The sequence below is a fragment of the Triplophysa rosa genome, linkage group LG4 (genome assembly GCF_024868665.1).
Source record: "Triplophysa rosa linkage group LG4, Trosa_1v2, whole genome shotgun sequence".
In the NCBI taxonomy this organism is placed as follows: domain Eukaryota; kingdom Metazoa; phylum Chordata; class Actinopteri; order Cypriniformes; family Nemacheilidae; genus Triplophysa; species Triplophysa rosa.
In genome coordinates this window covers 28,033,458-28,054,132 of record NC_079893.1, presented here as the reverse complement: position 1 = coordinate 28,054,132, position 20,675 = coordinate 28,033,458, and the positions used below count along the sequence as shown (strand labels likewise).

At 37.2% G+C, this 20,675-nt stretch overlaps 1 protein-coding gene across 2 annotated transcripts in view; it reads left to right on the top strand.

Annotated features, from left to right (window-relative positions):
- cfap58 (cilia and flagella associated protein 58) overlaps positions 1 to 20,675 on the top strand; it is a 75,861-nt gene that overhangs the window by 19,746 nt on the left and 35,440 nt on the right. For both annotated transcript variants that reach the window (XM_057332668.1, XM_057332669.1), the window contains exons 12-13: positions 11,513 to 11,653; positions 13,095 to 13,318. In XM_057332668.1, coding sequence (XP_057188651.1) covers positions 11,513 to 11,653; positions 13,095 to 13,318 — 365 coding nt within the window. The remainder of the gene's footprint in view (positions 1 to 11,512; positions 11,654 to 13,094; positions 13,319 to 20,675) is intronic.

Genomic DNA, 20,675 nt, shown 5'->3' with positions numbered 1-20,675 from the left:
TAGCAGCAATATAAGATTTAGCAAAGTAATACTATTAGGATGAGTAAGTTCTTATAAGAACGTACCGTTTAGTACATAATTATTTGAATTTACTATAATGAAGCTCAGGTGTACATAGCTGTAGGTTTGTTCTTTAATATGTAGTCTATGTAATAGACTGGTCACTGTCTTTATATCTGTTCATTTGCGGTGAGCGATAAGACCAGACAGCATTAGAAAGGTAACCTTTTCATTCATCTGCGTGGAGACATTGTTCATAATCCTTTCATTAGATCTTTGTGCGTATCAAATGGAACGGCCCATTTCTGCCTCTCCCTGCCAAAATCTTTCAATATCACCCTCACAGGATAATACTGGAATATCAAATAGGATGAGTCAAAAAAAGAGAAAAGAAATAAAGGAAAACACAAAAGATCACTTCATATTTTATGACAGAAATATATAATTATACAGTATATTGTATATTGGAGTTCAGAGGGGGCTTTGACTCCACGCACTTTCAAATTCAACAACCCACATTAAAGTCTTAATGAATATGCAATGCTTTTTTGGCAGTTATTAGAGTTTTAAATGATATATGACCTTGTTCTGAGGTGTAGCTGCAGGTCTGGTCAGATGGGAGGTTATTCAGAGAGAAAAAGACAAAAGAGAGAGAAAGGAAGAGAGAAACTGACTTATCGAATGAATGACCAGAGGTTTGATTGATGCCGCACATTTTTAAATCTAGTGTTAGCTAATCTACATTGATATTTATGTGCATATAAAAATGATGAGTTGAGATGTTCATTTCTGGGACACAGTGGAATATCTTCATTAGTCTGAACAGATTGTTTGAAGATTGTGGACCAATGGTCTGAACAGATGGTTTCAGAATGAAAGGTTCCTCCAAATGGGATGGAAGGTTTGAAGTTCCGGATGACAAGGGTAAAATCACAAACTGGGTTTTCTGAGAGCTAAGAGATAAAGACAGTCGGTCATTTTCGCAAAATAAACGACGGGGTGATCAGGACCACGACAGACCCCCGAAACACAGGGGTCTTGTATCACCCCGAAGAGGTTTATTTTTGCGATTATTACCAGCTGACTGTGCCTTATTCTGCTTATCACAAAGCTACTAGCAATTTAGTAAATAAACGGATGTTGAATAATGATTTGAAGTAAAATATGTGAAAATGAACTGAGAAAGGAATTGGGACAACAGTCAAGTATACAGTGACCTGTTCAAATGTTTGATTCTTCGTACTTTCTTTCTTGGAACACAAATGGAAAGATTTTAAATCATTCATGTGTACTGGTGAATGATGATATCATGATCCTTGAAGCTTGAACACTCCAAAATCCCCATTCATCATAATTGCATGGAAGAGAGCCACAAAGACATTAAAAATGTCTGCGTTTGTGTTTCTCAGAAGAAAGTATATCATTAGGGTCTGAAATGACGTGAGTCAGTGTGAGTAAAAGAAACAGAGTTTTTAATTTTAATGACCAAAGGTAACTAAAAAATTCTGTCATAATTTATTCACACTTATGTAATTCAAAACCTTGTAAAACACAAAAGAAGATATTTTGAGTCTCACTGTTTTTTGTCCATACAATAGAATGGTGAACTCTTTAATTTCTTAGAATGCCGTTATGCTATCCGACTGCATGAAGCGCCACTGAAAATCCTTTAAAGCATGTGTGGTTTGTGCATTAGTAAAAGCACCGATTCATTAATAAAGCAAAATAGGTCTCAAGGGCTAGTGGGCAGCTACCCAACTCGAACAGATTACCCAGCATGCCACAGGAGGTGCCGTCTGCCGCCCTGACCGGTTCTCAGGAAATATGATGGCAGTGATGTTCACCTCTCCTTTGAACTGTGAGGCGAAAAGGCAAGATGCCCAATGGAAGAGACAGAGAGATGAGAGAGTACTGGAGAAAGAAACGTAAGGGAGAGAGCATACAATGCAAAAGTAAAGTCTGCGAACTCGACAGACGCAGACGCTCTCATGGTAGACATCAACATAATCTTTGGAGAGCGCTCTTCTCCTTTACTAATCAAAGTAAGAGGCATGGTTGAGCTGAGCCCAATGTTCCCTCTGTGGATATTCCCGTACTAATGAACAAAAGCCGCAGAAAATGTTCGAAAACGACCAGTCATCAACAAGCCCAGAAGAGCACTTGCAATTACTTCCAGAGGACGAGAAGTTTCAGGAAAGTTTCTTTGGTAAACATTCTCGCCCGCTAAGTACAATCAGTTAATTCACAATCACGAGGGCTGAATCAGAAAGACCACTGCGTCCTGTTGAGAAAAGAGCTCATCTCCAAAAGTGGAATTGAAAATGGGTTTGGACTTGGATACGTTTATACTCGGGCAGTCTACTGAAGTGCCAGATCTAGACTTTATCTAGATCTTGGTAGCAGGGACGGACTGACCAGTAGGACATTCTGTCAAAGTCCAGAACGGCCGTCCTACCGACGTCCTACCGCCGGCCTACGGCCGCGACCAGGGTCCGTATTATAAACGCGAATGCACGCAACGCGAAGGCATTAGCGATTCGGGCACGTATGCATGTAACGCAATGCACACATTACATACAACAAACCCCCTCCCCCCGTCGACAGATTTGGTGGAGGACAGATGCCGTCTAACACTCCCCGAGTGAACGATTTTTGGGTGAACTACCCCTTTAAGTCTCCTATCGTATATCTCAGATGTTTCTCCTGAGCAATTTTAGGAGAAACATCTGAGACTAATTTGATAAATAACACAACGAAGAACCCCATCAAACCTCTAGAGCCACCTGAATCTTCGCGTTCTTCCAGCATTTAACATATTTTTCTGAGTATACATTTGTAGGCATGACTTTACAAAACAAAAGCAAAAGGAACTTGATTAGACTGATAGGATGAAAAATCTGAGCAGAGAGGGAGAGAGAGAGAGAGAGAGAGAGAGAGAAAGAGTTGGAGAAATGACGAACAAAGGTAATCTTTTATGTTTGGAGGTGCCGTAGGGACGGGATGCAGAAAACTTTAAATTGATAGGGAGTTCACAGCAGGCTTACGTAACCCTCCCTGGCATTTCCTTTCCTTCACCTTCATTCATTTGTTTTCTTGGTTTCCTCGAGCCTGTGTCTCACCCTTTGCCTTTTATACTAAAGCATACAGGAGCCCCACCGCTGCAATTTTCCCTCAGCTTTCTTCTCTGGATCTTGTTTCCCATCGCTCCTAAAAACCAAATTGTAAAGTCATTGTTTTCTCTGAACAAGTGTAAGAAGGATGAAGACAAGCTTTGCATTTTCAGACCTTGTACTATGTGATTTTTGTTTTATTGTCCTAAAGCCTAGATATTAGGGGTGTAACGGTACGCTCCTAAAAACCAAATTGTAAAGTCATTGTTTTCTCTGAACAATTGTAAGAAGGATGAAGACAAGCTTTGCATTTTCAGACCTTGTAATATGTGATTTTTGTTTTATTGTCCTAAAGCCTAGATATTAGGGGTGTAACGGTACGTGTATTCGTACCGAACCACCACAGGTAACTTAGCTCAACAGAGGTTTTTGCAAATAAACTCATCATTTCTACAAATTCTAGGCAAAGGGCTAAAGATGCTTAAACACAGAGGCGATTCTAGGTTTTCAATATTGGGGGGGCTCAGCCTCCAATATTAGGGGGGGCTCAGCCTCCTATATATATATATATAGCCACTCTCTAAGCACCATACTGTATACATTACTAAAATAAATAATTAAGAAAGAATATGCAGAAAAGCATAAAGACAAGTTATTGTTATTCAAATGAATATCACATTAATCGGTCAATCTGCAACATTTATAATTCAAAGTGACAACAACAGCCACAAATCCATATAATAAATGTCACAATCAACTGCTGAATCATTGTTTAGTAGGAATAACTTGATATGTTTCCCTGCTATTCATTCTGATTAGCACGAGCGCTGTCACTCCTGTATCCTAATAATACAAATACTGAAGCGTCTGAAAAAAGACAAAGAGCTTCTAGGTACACTTTAGTTTCATCAGAACAATGAATAACACACACAGCCGCACCAGGCTGAACTACAGTAACTCTATCTGCCTGTCGTCTTTCCGGGGCTGTCAAAACTACCGTCAACTCTTTATAACTTAGGTACAGCACATCATCATGAATGACACATTTCTGTGCGCTACAATATAATCATGATCGTTTTCTAAAGTATGCCGTCATTGGTGTGAAGTGCTTTCATTTTGCTGGAGGTAACGTAAACAACTAACGTTAGTTAACGAGGGACCAAACTTTTTTTACAGTGGATGGGAAAGGGTCTTGTATCACTCCCGCATCATATTAAGCTGCATTTATAAAAAAGAATGTCAAAAATGCAGATGTCATGTTAACGCACACCTAAATAACGCAGCCTAACGCCGGTTTCATAATAAGAGTTTTAAAGGGGACTATAAAGCGATCTCGAATTCTTGTACAGATTACATTATTACTCACAATATTTTAGGGGGGCTAAACTAGAAATTTAGGGGGGCTTTAGCTCCCCTAAAAAGGGCCTAGCAACGCCACTGCTTAAACATAAGATATTTAATAATGTATTATAATTATTATGAATTATAATTTGTTTTGATTTGATTTGTTTTGATCACAATGTAATTTCCACATTTGTATTATTGCATAGTTTTGATGATTCTACAATTATTCGATATGTGAAAAATATGAATAAGTGAGTAAATGACCTTAAACCTTTGAACTTTTAAACTTTATTTTGTATGTATAAATTTTGACCCCGTATAGCTTCAATGTTGTCATTTACTTTTTAGCATGTAGTTTAGCTATTTTCTCTGAAGTTTAGCTATAAATAACTAATTTAACTTTGATCTTACATCAAAAAAGCTTCCCTGAGTGGGTTAATAAAGTCATATGTTTCATGTCACCAGTCTCAGTCACCCTTCGTTCTTTAAGGAATTCGTAATTAAGCTTTAAGTGGTCGTAAGCCTTTTAGCGTGTTGTCAACAGTCATTGTGTCTTTAGTTCAGAATGCTTTTTTCTCTTCAAGAAATGTAATTTGCCTCTTGCTTTAGATAGAATACCACGGAATGTGAGAGATTCATTATTCAATAAAGTTCCATGTGTAGATGGAAAGAGGAGGAAGCACATGCCATTTGCCCATTTTCTCATAAAATCTTGATGAGTCTAATTTATTATTATTATGGGATGTCTCTCGGTTAGTCTTGGATATGTGAGAAGCAAGACGATGTTCAGTTCGACAAGCTTCGGGCAGATTGTTTGGATGACTGGGTGAACTTCTCACCTTTTGTTGGATGACTGGACTTTGGTTTTCATTTTGGGGTTTGGAGATGACAGGTTGAAAAATATATCATTATATTATAATTAAATGCACATAAAAAATCCGGGATTTACATTTCATTTAAACTTGGAAATTTTGGAAACCATTTTAATGCAAATAAAAAAGAAATAAATACCATTGGGTCACAATGTAAACAAATTTGTGGCATGGATCATGTTAGCTGTATTGTAAGAAAGGTCAGATTTACATGTCTCCATTGAAGCACACAGGATGCTCTTTGGAACGTTCTCAAAACATGTTGGGATAACATGGATCAGCAGGTTTGCACAAACATGTGGGTCAGTCCAGCTCGAGTGCACGCTGTCAGCATAAGAGAGACATTCTGAAATTCATGTTTATTTTGTACTCCTATTGTAATGTTGATAATGTACACTGCCGTTAAAAAGTAAAGGGTCACTTACTCAATTATTAAAAGGTTTACATTTTAGAATAAAAGTAAAACTGTGCAATAGTAAAATGGAAATGTGATTTGAAAATCATATCGTTATACTTTAGCTTATAGAATTTACTAAAATGTTCTCCCAACATTTTATCAACCATCTCCTTTGTACCTATGTTTGTACAGTTATATTTTTGTCTTGACACCTTCATATCAAAACCTTTATGTGATCAACTGACCCCAAACTTTTAAACGGTAGTGTATTTCGTAATAAAAAATATATTAATTTGGAAAAAAAATGCTAAATAGAAACATTTTCACTGCGGCTTCACACTTCACACACTAAATGACATGCAGGGAGATCATGATATGAAAAAGCTTCAAGTGAAGACATCTCATTTAGTTCTGCTTCACACGCGACACTCAAAAGGTCACAATTCATTCATTTTTTCAGGCTGACTGGTAAAAAAGGCGATTCGCACCTTCGTCACTGTCACTCGTGTTATTTATTTGTCAGATAGGCTCCGTCAGCCATCCCACGTGTCTAACAATTGTCAGCAATATTACACCTGTGACAGAAAGCCAATATTACTCTTTGGTAAATGGTGACAAACTTGAGTTTGTTACATTACCATGCCGGAGCTGTCAAAACGTTAGTTTCCAGTTTGACGTTGTACTTCCTGCGCTGTCAGAACGCATCAATGTCACGGCTTAATCTTTACAGCGGCGTGGGTGGGCGAGTCACCGCTTTATCTGCAATTACACAACAACAGGTCTGGGAAAATGTCTATGTAACTCACACAGGGTCTTGGAAAGTCAGAGACGGAGACTTTACACAGCTGAGGATTTTCATGGACCTGTCATGCTAAAATTAGATGGGAAATGGAAAAAAGTAATACTTATAACATTGTGAAGGTCAAATAAAATTGATGGTTGAGTAGGAAGAGTAATGACCCCAATGAGCGTCGAAGACATCTTCAACTCTGGGAACTTAGTTGACCCTACGGTTTGTCAGCAGGGGGCATCCTTACCGGCATTCTGTCTCGCGTAACCATAGTTACCGCACCTGTGCATAATGCAAGATAATCAGACTCATTTTAAAGACCCTTGTGTTCCATTTTGCCTTTGTGAAGTGCCACATGCTGCCACTTGAATTTCTAAACATGCTTTTTTCGCATTCCCTGGACAGCATTGTTTGTTAATGACCATTTGCCTAAACATCTGTATCTCCAAACCTGTATGACATCCTTTCTCCTGCAGAACACAAAAGAAGATATTCTAAAGAAAGTTGGAGTCCCAACAAGATTGTCCCCCATTGACTTCCATTGTATGGACACAAAACCACTGAATCTTCTCGAAATATCTTCTTTTGTGTTCATTTGTTTTGTTCTGTTGAACACAAAATGAGATCTTTTTAATAATGTAGGAAAGCAAACAGCTCTGGGGCACCTTTGTTGACTATTTTCATTTTGATGCCCCATAAATGTCAGTTGCTGACATTTTTCCAAATATCTTTTTGTTGTGTTCAGCAGAACAAATACATTTATACAGATTTGTAACAACTTGTAAAATGCAGTAAATGTTAAAGGGAGTAAATGATGACAGAATTTTCATTTTTGGGTGCATCCGTTTAACATTTAACACCCCTAAAAGATTTATAAGGTGATGTAAAGTCTATCAACAAGTCCGACGGTGTCATAAGAAGCAAAGCCATTATATCCTGCCGGTTTCTCCGTGTCCACACGCTGAGTTTATTGTGCCAGGACACTGACCTTTAAGCTCCTCCTGTTGTTGTTTGTTACCTCACGCCCTGACAAAGCGAGCAGCCCAAAGCTCCTGTGATATTTACGCAGCCCAGCTCAGGGACGTCGCCCGAAGCTTCTCTACCAGCTAACTTTCAACCCCATGAAAAAACAATTAGTCCACTTCATAAGAATTGATTAGCATGCTAATGAACGGCTAGGCTTTCTCATCACAAGAGGCTACGGCGGGGGGTAATGAGGGGAGAGGCTGCTCTCAGCACCCGCCCCGTCCGGCTGGTTGTTATGCATGCTGAGAGGCACATCGATCTCGGAGAAATCTTATTTTAGTCTTCACCAGATTTTAGTTGGGTTGGTCGGTGCAAAAGCGTTTTTTTAAATAAATGTAGCAGGTGAGGGCGAGAGATGGAATCGAATTCTGGTTCAATCCGAGCCCTAAATGTCAGACGGGCGAGGTGGGGCGATGGCCACACGTGCACCTCAGCTGGATACTGATCAGGGTCTTTGGTCTTAAGACACTCCCGACTGTTGCTCTCTCTCCCATGGGGGACAAAGGTTAAGACGGGTATCAAATCAGGTGTAAAGCACTCACACCTCAGCTGCCTCTGCCTCTTTTTATCTGGCCCAACCGCTTCTGTCCGTTTTCTCTTTTCTTGGCAGACATGTTTACCTCACCGCATTTGCCAAAGGCAATCAAATAAGTGTCAAGGGGTGAGAGACGGAGAGAGATGGATTTTGAAGTAAGATGTAGGATCCTCTCAGGGACTCTCACCAAGGTAAACGTCCTGCAACATCTTTACCTCCTGCACTTTTTGAACTTCGAAGTCCTAACGTTAACAAAAGATGTGAATAATAATGTTTCAAAAGGCTTTGTTATCAAGGCCATTTTAGCTCAACATGCCGTACTCAGATGTACACTGAACTTGGTTTAATTGTGGCCGCTTGATATAGGCGTTTCAATGGGCAATGTCACACAAATATATGCTGAATTGAATAATTGTATTTTTAAAATATTTTTGTTATTCAAACACTTTTATTGCGTAAGAAATTCTAAAAATTAAATTACAGTAAAATCATTAAAATACAGAATGTGTGCATTATCCATCAGCAACATTGTTGGTAGATTTTGGTGGACATTTCTGTTAATGTGAATAAAGTAAGAGACAAAATCAACATCCGGATTCTATCAAAATGAATTTAAACTGTTATATAGCTATTGGCACTATATCAAAATGTGGTCTGGGGTCCACGTATGGAACAGAGTTTGTTATATGGGAAAAACACCCATTAGAGACTGCAGGAACAAAATCTGAAAGACTGTAAAATTGAGGCTATGACCTATCAAATGGACATTAAATTTCATACCCGTCTTTGCCAGCGACACAGAAATTCTCCGCCACAAAGCAAAGACTTATCAAGATGACATCATAGAGGTGCTGCCAATCATGTTCAGCAAGACCTTAGGACAAAAACTCAATCAGAAGTAACTAGGAATTAACATACAAACACAAAATCACTTGAAACAACATCAAACAGTGTTTGTAATGCATTTAACTTTGGATGACATTTTAAATGAATTTTAGCTGTCAGGATTTCATTGAATTGTAAAAAATGAAGCAAGTTATGCAATATATCATGTTACATTTTCATAATATAATTTAACGATTGATGTTTGCTGATTGTCACAGCAATAATTTGAGGTTTGTGTGTTCATTGCTGAGGTCAAATGCATGATGCAGTACTGCTACTATAAGTGCATTCAACACAAACTGTTTGAACAGTTTCTTGACCAATATTTTGGTTCCTCTTAGATAGTGAGATTGAGTGTATAAAATATTGTAACATCTTGAGTTTTTAATTATAAAAACACTGGTGATATTTTTGTGATTTCTTAATAAGTTTTTTATATTTATATGTAAAAAAATCCATAAAAAAAAGAAATTTTCTGTCAGCTAGAGTGACAGAAATATACTGTATAATAGTTTTTCCTATAAAATTACAGGATAAGGATATATAATAAATTGTTTTCCACGTTTTTCTTGTAAATTTGCTGTCTTTTACTGTAATTTTACAGTTTTTGACCGTATGTCAAAAATAAACAAAAAAATAAAATCTTGTTAAAAAAGCTGAAATTTTGGGGTGACAGAAATAAACTGTAAAAGAACAGTTTTCCTGTAAAATTACATGATTTTTTCTAGTTTTTCTTGTAAATTAGCAGCCTTTTTCTGTTATTTTTTTGGCCGTATTTCAAAAATACATAAAAATCTGAAAAAAAACAGTAAAGTTCCGTTTTTTTATTTTATGCGGAAAACCTATAAAAATTACAGGAATATTCTGTAAAATTATTATTATTTATCCATTTATTTGTTAGTAAAGTTGAAAGACATGGTACATTACTCACTAAATTAGAAGTCAATGTTTGAGCCAACTTTAAAATGCACCTGAAGCTAGAAAGTTTTACGTTTTCTTAACCTAAGATTTTTCTTTTAAAGGAAGAGTTTACCCCAAAATATTGTAAATGCCTGTTCACACCAAGAACGATAACTATAAAGATAACTTTATAGCTTATTTTATCTTCCACACAGATTACAATGTTATGTTTATTTATTATATATATTAAATGAGATAGCTCCTTAAAATCCGAATGGATTTTGATTGGCTGTCCATGTTTTATTGTTCATTATTTGTAACAAAAAATTGATCCCAACCATAGCATTCCACTTTTATATATGGTGTGCATGCCTCTATTCTCTTAAATTGAGAACTTTATGGTTATTGTCCTTGGTGTGAACGGGTCTTAAACAGTATGCATGTCACATTGAATTAAAGTGTTTGCAAAATGCGTTAAATGTAAATGTGAATCAGATATTGCGTGAATAATGACATTAATTTCAGTCTGTTCATCACACAAAAGTCACCGTATGGCATTAGAAGACTTAGAAAATTGCGCATATAATATAGTCATATTGACTATATTAATGTAATGGTTTTTTGATTTCCTTTATGAAATGTCACAGACATGGTCACTGCGAATATCATGAATTTTATGCAAATGAGCTGCGTGAAGACTCTTCAAATTTTCCTTTTACTCATTTTAGAAAGAGTGAATGTGAGGGTGAATATTCAATAAATTATAATCAATAAAATAGTGACTCCCGATTTTATTTATATTACGATTGTTTTTTTAGGTGAGCTAAGATTATTTCCAGGCCTTGAAGAGGTTACTTAAGTAAAAACGAAAAGGCAAGCTATTTGTTTTGATGTAAAACTGTCAAAACAGGGAAGAACATGCATTGATAAATTACACATACACACAATAACACGCAGGACATGTTTGGAAAGCAGGGTTGTAATGCTGTCTGTCTTCACAAAGAACACAACGTAACCAAACCCGACAGCAGCGACCGACCTCTAGCTCAAACTCTCTGAATATGCACAGTCGAGACGTAAAGAAAGTCAGACACAAACAGGTCTCGCTCTGGAAAGAGGACATGCTGTGCTCTTGCACACAAAATGAGATGATAACACAACTGCACTTCTGAACCTCCCATTCCTAGTGCACACATCTATTCTGCGTGTGTGTAATGTTTACTAATGCGTTGTCAACGTAAACTGTTTATCAAGCCGGTAAAACACTTTTAAATCTTGAGTATTAAGAGAGAAGGAGAGAGAGAAAATATTTAGCATACAGCATCCCATCATTATTTACTCACCCTCATGCCTTCAGATCCTGTATTTTGCTTTTTGAAGAATCGTCTGGTCTTCTGCAGACATATGATAGATTTCTGTCGGGACGGAGGAACATTTAAGTCATTTTTCACTCACAATATTCCCCTTTGCTGATGTTTGCACATAGACCATGCACACATCCAGAATTTTAAACAGCGTTTGTTTACTTGAATGATAGGGGTTTGTAAATAGTGGCAGAATTTTCATTTCAGGGAAAACTATTCCTTTAACAGAGACATCAGTATAACTTATTTCCTCTCTTTTTTAACCAGATCAACCTCTCTGTTTCACCAGGCTGAGCTGCAGAAGATGAGGCAACAGGCTCAAGAGACCAAGCAGTTCATTGACAAACAGGAGGCAGAGGAACGCAAGCTGCTGAGGATCGTAGCGGATGCTGATACTGAGAGACTCCGACAGAAGAAAGAACTCGATCAGGTATCAAATGGTATCTACCGTCTTCGCATTATGGTACCTCCTTTTCAACCGCCATGCGTTTGACTCTAGGGATGAAAGAGTGTAATTTAGGTTCACTCAAAAGTCATTAGACCTGAAGTCTCACTTCTGAGAGGTCCGGGGGGGTCAAGCTCTTTTTAAAGGCGGAGAGAGGAACCAATAGGGAGGCCAAAATCGGTCGTGGCAGTAATTAGAGCTTCTCATCTCAGCGTGTCGGGAGAAGGTCAACCAGCTGACCAATAATGCAAACAGTACACAGTGAGAATGGCTTAAAAATACATGATAGACATTGTTCGTGCAATTCATAAGCAAATGATTTTGGAAAGGTCTTCATATAGGGAGCATCTCCGTTTGGCGTACAGTTGCGATGAAGCACGTAGGAAACTTAACTCCATTATTTGACTTTAATAGATCACTGAGCTAACGCTGTTATGCTCTAATAAGCACGCAAATAGACAGCTCACATAATTATTGGATAAAATAATCAATTTTTAATTGCGCTCAATTTTTTCTTGGATATCCAATTTGCCATTCACCCCAATATGAAATTAAAGCCTAAAATTAAACGCGTCCAAATAAGATTTGGATCTTGACATCACCAACATTTTACGAAGGTCTTGTGTATTAGCTTTTGTGGAAATGCATTTCTAGACTAAACCTATATAAGGTTGACCATAAAGACACAATGGGCACTTTGTCATCGTGTGTCTATCTATGAAAGTTCAGTTGGGTTTGTACGTGTCAAGATAGAAAAGTAAACATTGGGTTTGTTATATCAACAGAAATCATATTTAATTTTTTTTACATTTTTTTACTTACAATGGAAGTCTATGGGGCAAGCCATCAGGCTGGAATAAATAAGAAAATACTTGGCTTTTCGAAAGTATATCCATTTAAGAGATACTTAGGAAATATAATACATGGTAAAATAAGACTAGCAATACCACATAAACAACATTAAAAACGTAATTTTCACCACAGGGGGACTTTAAAGATGTTTGCTTAACATTTTAATTAAGTTCTAAGTGTTCTCTTGGTAGTGTTTGGTTCTAACATTCGTGTAGTGCTAAAAAACTGAAACAGGAAGAACTTATGCACCAGTGTTGTTTACATCTTGCAGAATGGTGTAAGTACTATAAGTAATACAACACTGTAAAGGCCTTCTAACGTCTGAACAAGTCATCGTATTGTATTCGTTTTGTAAGATGAGGTGTTTCAGCACTTATTATGAACAGACTGGCACGGTGGTGCTGAGTCAGCAGAACCCCGAACAGAACAAACACCCGCCAGCTTATTTCTATAATAGATCATCTAATCTCGTCTAGAGGTGAAATCGCTTTCCACGGTTGTTTGTTGTTTTTCTCACAGAAACCAGTATGCCATCTACATGTGTTTAATATTTGCGCATGTTTTTGTTGTCAAGGTGATAAGCGAGCGGGACCTCCTGGGGACGCAGCTGGTGAGGAGGAACGAAGCGCTGGCACTGCTGTATGAAAAGATCAAAATCCAGGAGTCGATCATGAGCAAGGGTGAAATGCAGTACAGTGACAGACTAGAGGACATCAGACTCTTGAAGCTGGAGGTCAAGAGGCAAAAGCGCGAAGAAAACATCCTCACCAGGACCGTCTCTAAAGTTGAAGATCTCAGGTAACACACAGGAGAAAGGTTTTGGGTGGAGTTGCTGGATTACTTCTTTGTTATGCATTTGTCCGCATATGGAAGGATTTCTGTTGCGGTAGAATATTTAGACTAAAATGGATAGTTCACCCAAAAATAAAAATTCTGTCATCGTATACTCACCCTCGAATTGTTACAAATATGTTTAAATTTCTTTTTTCCGATGAACACAGAGAAAGGTATTTGGAAGAATGCTTATAACCAAACAGTTCTTGGCCACCATTGACTACCATAGTAGGAAAAATTACAATGGTAGTCAAAAGTGCTTCAGGACTGTTTGCTTTCCTACATTCTTCAAAATATCGTCTTTTGTGTTCAACAAAACAAAGACATTTACAAAGAAAATATTCCTACTATGGTAGTCAATGGTGGCCAAGAACTGTTTGGTTACTGACATTCTTCCAAATATCTTTCTCGCTGTTCATCAGAACAAAGACATTTATACAGATTTGGAACAACTTGAGGGTGAGTAAATGAAGACAGAATTTTCCTTTTTGGGTGAACTGTTCCTTTAAGGTGCTTCCCAAATTGCATACTTGCACACAATTTTTCTCCATTTTGTATTAATAGTGTGAGTAGTGTTTCATTAATAAAAATTCAAAAAGTGCATTTTATGTACGCGCATGATGCACACATTTATCCGAAAAAGCATGGAACGCTCTGTTTGCTTGTATAGTAAAATCAAAAAGCCAAAATATGAACAGAAAAGTAAAGTTGGCTTAAGTTATTTGAGGATCTACAGTAGTTTATCAGTATTAGCAGCTGCCTCTAGCATTCACCGTGGTCACATTGATGGTTCAAAAAATAACGCAGAACATTTAAACACACCAAAAAGACCATGTTATTATCTTTATACTGTTGTTATCATTTTTAGCTTGAATGGATCTCTGCACACTCTGCACACAGAGGCAGGTGGAAAACATTTTTATGTTTCAGATACACTCGTGTGTTCTGAAGAGGATAAATGCCATAACGATTATGCCTCAATCAAATGTACATGCAACATCGAGAGACAGAGCTAATTAGGTGCTTGTTGAATAATCCTCTCCTCGGTTTTGACCTGCGTGAGGTTTATTGATATTTTCAAAAGCTGTGATTCACTCTCAATAATCGAGCGTTTTAGGTTACGGGGAACAAGAGATACATTTTTTTAGATTGGTTGTTAGTAGAGTGAAAATGGCATTGCACGCTGGGTTACTGAACAGTGAGTTAACAGCTGAAAGTTCTGACAGGTTTCTCCCATTTAAAGCCAAACCAGATCCATAATAGATGCTCTATCATAGCCTTCATGAACATGAGGCCTGGTGTTAACCTTTTCTGAAGTCTTCTCTCTCTCTCTCGGGCCAATGTAGTCACTAAATATTCAATGAGTCTGAATTATGTTCACCCCAGAATCATTTCAGTAATTCAACCAAAGGTTTGAACCAAAAGGAGAAAAAAGAGACATGGAATATTTTATTTTACAAAGCTCTCTTGTTTGACTACTGTATTGAGGAAAATTCAGTCCTTTCAATTAAAATCCATCAATAGCGACTGATGCTTCCCGGGAGGGCTGCCGAGTGTCTATTCCAGGATCCGGGACACCAGCGGGGACAAGCGGGCCAGAGAGGTGAGGAGGCAACAGGAACTATAGAACTGGGTGGTAAACAAGGGGTTAAATCAAATACTGAAGTATAACTGACTGGAAGCTAGGCAAGGCTAGGACACAGACTAAGGCTAGAACTAGGCTAGCAATCCCAAACAGGGACCTGGTCAATGCAGGCGTAAACGCAACGGACTGACACAAGAGAGAAGGACAAAAGGGACTAAATAGAGATCGTGACATGTAAAATGAAACTTAAAATAATGTAAAATGATTACAATGTCTTAGTTAGAACGTCTCTTTTCGAGACAAATGCAAACAAATGTTGCCCACCTCAAGGGATGAAGGAAAGATGGAATAACATATCAATCTATTTTTAGGAATGTACAGTATAATTTTACTAAATCAGGTTTGCGACCCTGTATGTGAAAATCCAACTTAAGTATTTTTTTTGTGATTTACTGTTTGCTACATGAAATCACTATACACAATGTAAAGGACGTTCTGTAAAAATATAACCTAGGGCATGTCAAAGATTGACATCGATGTTTAGGTGGCCAACTTTCAGGATTTTTGTGTGTAGAATAATAGAATTAGTGTCAACAAAAACATTAATTTCACATCATATAAATTCATATTTGAGGAGTGTATCTTGACTCAGATCTATAATATAATCTATCATTTACAGCAATAAACACATATGATCTATTTTTGTCATTTTTATGGCTATGAATAATTTGATGCTATTAAAGGTTCCATGTGTGCATTTTAGCGGCATCTAGTGGCGAGGTTGTAAATTGCAACCAACGGCTCACTCCACCCCTCCCTTTCGAAGCACTACGGTGGACCTTTACACCTCTTTTGACTAGTTTGATCTCTTAATCACTATTTTGATTATGAGACTATAGCCTGAGGCAGGGTCACATTTGAGTTTTCTGTAGAAACAATACTTTTAAGCCTTTATACCAGGCAGACACACTAGTTTCCTGCAAGCTTTCAGCAAGTAGTTAATGGCAAACATTACATAATGTATTTATTATTCATGAGCCAGGCTGATAAGGTTTAAAATGTGACACCCCTACTTTTCACATCGCTTGCTGACCGTGGTCTCTAACTATTTATAAAAAAGTTATTTCTAGCTGAGATATTGTTAAAATTACGTAATAGTGTTAAACATCTTGTCATTTTCACACATTTGACTCATTTTCCAAGAATGTAGATTACCGCCATCAAGCCAAAGCTCGTACTTTAGGCAGGAAATACACATATCAGCTTCTGTTATCTGGCACACAAACTAACACTTCCACCTACTCTTTATTTCTCCAGACAATTTAACCACACTCTCGTGGTTTAAAAATAAACAAAACACAGTTTAGCAGAACACCCCTCCCCTATAGCACATCCAGGTGCGCTTTGTGTAGCTTTTGTGTACCGCACACAATTCGGCTCAGAGGGTGGCGGCTTGTAAAAATGTTTTAACCGTGGTGTTCTGGGGTTATCAGGCCGCCATACATTTCCAGCCATGTCCCCATTTTATTGTCCTCCTGTGCTCTGAAACATATGTGAGAATCAATAAGCCAGTGGTAAGGTTGCAGAGAGACTAGCCAGCCGCCTCTGTGCCAGATGGACAATTCTGATGCCGAGATCGTATGCCAAATATCTCTGCAGATTCGCAAGCCGACATGGTAAACATGTGCCAAATGTATTGCTGTCATCAGTGCAATGGGATTTTTGTAAAGAAGATGCATTTTGTTTGTAATATTTATTAATTTATAAGGAAATAAAATGGATATATTCTTAAAAGTGCTATGAACTTCCCAATACATTTTTAAAAGTGCACTAAATTTTTTTTTTAATTTTAAAAAAATTACTGTATTTTTTTTACAGATTTTTGACGTATTTTTAAAATACAGTATATTTCTGGCACCCCAGCTACCAGAAATGTCATTTTTTTACAGTCTATTTTTGAAATACAGTCAAAAACCGTCAAATTACAGAAAAATTTACAAGACAAACAGGGAAAATATGTATTTTTACAGGAAAAACTATTATTTTATGGAATATTTCTGGTGCCCCAGCTCCAGAAAATTTCTGTTTTTTAAGACGGGATTTTTTACAGTGCTGTGCTCCTGTCAGAAATCCTGGTCTGTCTTCATGGATGGGCACATACAGATATTGGTGCCGTCAGCCCGAATTCTCTCGTCTGAAAAAATCTCCTCAAGACCTCATTGAAACTGTCGAGATAATTGAGGATCGCCATCTCGTGACACATTTACTGAACAATATCTTCATCCTGTTGGGTGGCTGCCAGAAAGACATTAAACTTCACGCTTAAACTCAGATGCCCTTTCAGATATTTCTCTTATATTCTTCCGTCCCAGATTACAGTATAACACAGCTCTCTCTGCCAGGACGTTGCATCACTTTTTTCCTGCAATCTACTTTCACAGAAGTCTTTGCATCAGACTGTAAATGCTCTTCCATTCACTGGCTATCTGTATCACGTCTTATTCTGCGATATTCAGAAGAGCAGAACTCTTGCATCAGGGTATCAAAATGTAGGCCTGTTAACACCAGTGTTGGGTAAGTTACTCTGAAAAAGTAATTAATTACTAGTTACTAATTACATTTTCAATAGTGTAATTAGATTACAGTACAAATTACTCTCTCCAAAAAGTATTTAATTACTTATTACTAATTACTTTCTATATCCTATATCAACCTTTATTAGTTAAGTGATTGAAGGATAGACATGAAACGACTCTTAATTCATTCAAATAAATAATATAAAACTTCATTAAGTAGTATTATTAAATGACCAAAGTATTACAAATGTGAGAATTATACATTAAAGCACAGATTTTAAATTTAGACTGAATTTTGATGTCAATTCCACTATTGCACACACATATATTACACACAGTATTTAGTTTAATTACATCAGAAGTAACTGTAATTAAATTACAGAAAAATTAGAGTAATCCCTTACTTTACTTTTTCAAGGGAAAAGTAATTAATTTACAGTAACTAATTACTTAGTAACTAGTTACAAGCAACACTGGTTAACACTCTCCCGAACATACAGAAATCGATTCAAAGCAGGAGAAAGTATTCTAAGTACAGTTGAACGAGTCTTTGACAAAATGTCTGGTCCAGCTTGTGCCTATAAGGTTTAAATGACATAAAAAGGTGCCAGAACAAATGTACTATCTGTACACAAAACCAATAGATCTCCAGTCATTTATGTCTGCTAAGAAAATAGTTACATAAAACAGTTTAAAATAATACTCACACAATATTCACACACATCTGTTGTTTAGCTTCTGAAGTCATTCATTAAGTCATTTGGAATACTTTTGTTTCAATTTGGGACCTACAATTGGACTTAAAGTGACAGATAATTTCATAAAAAAATCTTTGGTTGTGTTCAGGTAAAGCAAAAAAGAAAGTCATATAGATCTGAGATGCCATGACGTTCAGTCAAGTATGAGAATTTTATAATTTTCCAGTGAACTTTCTTAAAGTGACACCAAAACACGAAAATTCTGACATTTACTCACCCTCATGTCATTTCAAACCTGTATGACTTTTTCTTCAGCAGGTCACAAAAGGAGATATTTTGAATAAAGTCGGTATCACTTCTATTGTATGGACACTAAACCAATGCAAGTGAATGGGTGCCGGTTACCAACATTCTTCAAAAGATCTTCTTGTGTTCTACAGAAGAAAGAAAGTCATACAGGTTTGAAATGACAAGAGGATGAGTAAATGACGACAGAATTTTCATTGAAAATAGTGAACTGTTACCTGGTAGTATCAAAACATCCTAGAGAAAGACTTCTTACAGAACCAGCTTGTGAAATCTTGTGAATGTGTCAAATAATTCCTATTTCTTCACCACATGCGCAGCTTAACCAGCAATTACGTCGTGTCATAAACACTCACAAACACCGCTATAGAAAAGGTGGAAACAACTCTTTTAGTGTACGAGAAGCTCTCAGAAACAAGCATCCACTCAACAGGGAGAGAATGATTGGAATGTAAATGTGACGGTTTTTGTAATAATGTCAGATGAATGAACTGCTCCTGCGACTACCAGAGATTGCAATCAGGAATACAGTAATGATAATATGCTGCTTATAGTCATACAGCGATTTAATCTCCTTTAAAATTCTCACCCATTATTCTGAATAAAAAAACGTACAGGTATGCGAGAATCGAGATATTATGGCTATTGTATATACGACTTTCCAATTAAGTTTTAGGAAGTTAGAGCGATACTGATCAAAGCATTAGAGCTTTTTTTATTAATCCTCCGATGAGATTGATTAAATGCATATTACACGAAAATGAAAAATTCTGTCATGTTCTTGCCCTCATTTCGTTCCTTTTTCGGTAGATCGTAATATGATTGTTCTTTAAGAATATTTGAGCCTCTTTTCCATGATGTAAGAGAACGGCGACTGGGGTTCTCCAGTGGATAGTTCATCCAAAAATAAAAATTCTGTCATCGTTTATTCACACTCATGTCTTTCCAAACCTGTGTGATTTTGTTTCGTTGTGAATAGACAGCTTTCCTGTGGCTCAGTGGTTAGAGCATGGCGCTAGCAACGCCAAGGTCATGGGTTCGATCCCAGGTGATTGCACATAGTTAGAAACAACAACAAAAATGTATAGTACAATGTAATGTAAATCACTTTGGATAAAAGCGTCTGCCAAATGCATAAATGTAAATGTTAACAGGACACAAAAGCAGATATTTTGAAAAACGTTGGTAACCAAACAACACTGGTCCCCATTGACTTGTGTATGATCACAAAACCACTGACATAATTCTCAAAATATCTTCTTTTGTGTTCCACAGAAGAAAGTCATGCAGGTTTTGATTGACATAAGGGTGAATAAATGTTGACAGAAAGATGGCAGAAACACTACTACACGGCGATTTATGTGTACATTTCATACTTATGGTTAGGGGATTAAAACAAACCCCTAAACTTGAGTTGCAAGAGTCAAGCACTGTGTAGTACTTCGTTTGACGTACCAAATTTGTAGTAATTGCGAACATTACAATTTATGCCATAATGAACTGTATTACATTTGGCCTAGAATATTCATTAGAATATTTAACACGCAGTGTGGAATGAAAAACAGAGCACAAGCCAATGATGTGAAAGTATGTGTGCGCAAGTGTTTCTTTGATGCAGCACAGAACCAAATTGTTGTGCTGGATGTTTGGCAGCTATAATGAGAAGGTCTTTTCATTTTGAATGATTTCAAAGAGCCCTCACTTGAAAATGAATTATGTTTGGCTAAATCTGCCTGAATCACAGGGTTACCCTCACAAGCCTTTCACATCAATTAAAACAACGCTTAGACATGCACTAGCACGTGTTTTAGCCCTTTTTAGATTCTTTATTTGTGGAATTAAATGATATAATTGCTTCTCTGGAACAGGAACAAAGAGACATTAGAAAACACTCACCCTTAACATTTCAATGGACTCCAGAAACTCTGTAACTGCTATTTTTTTCTCGTCTTTATTTCTCTTCCGTATTTCTCTCCCACTGTGGCCCTATCGCTTTCTCCCTATCCGCTAAACCTTCATTAGTGTATTTCCTCTTTCCTTTTCTCCTCTTTCCCCCTGAACCACTCTCTATCGCTCATCTACTGCTGGTTGAGTTACGTGAAGCGTACAGAACAGACCATATGTTCCTCCCATGCTCCGGCTCGTTAGATGCCAAC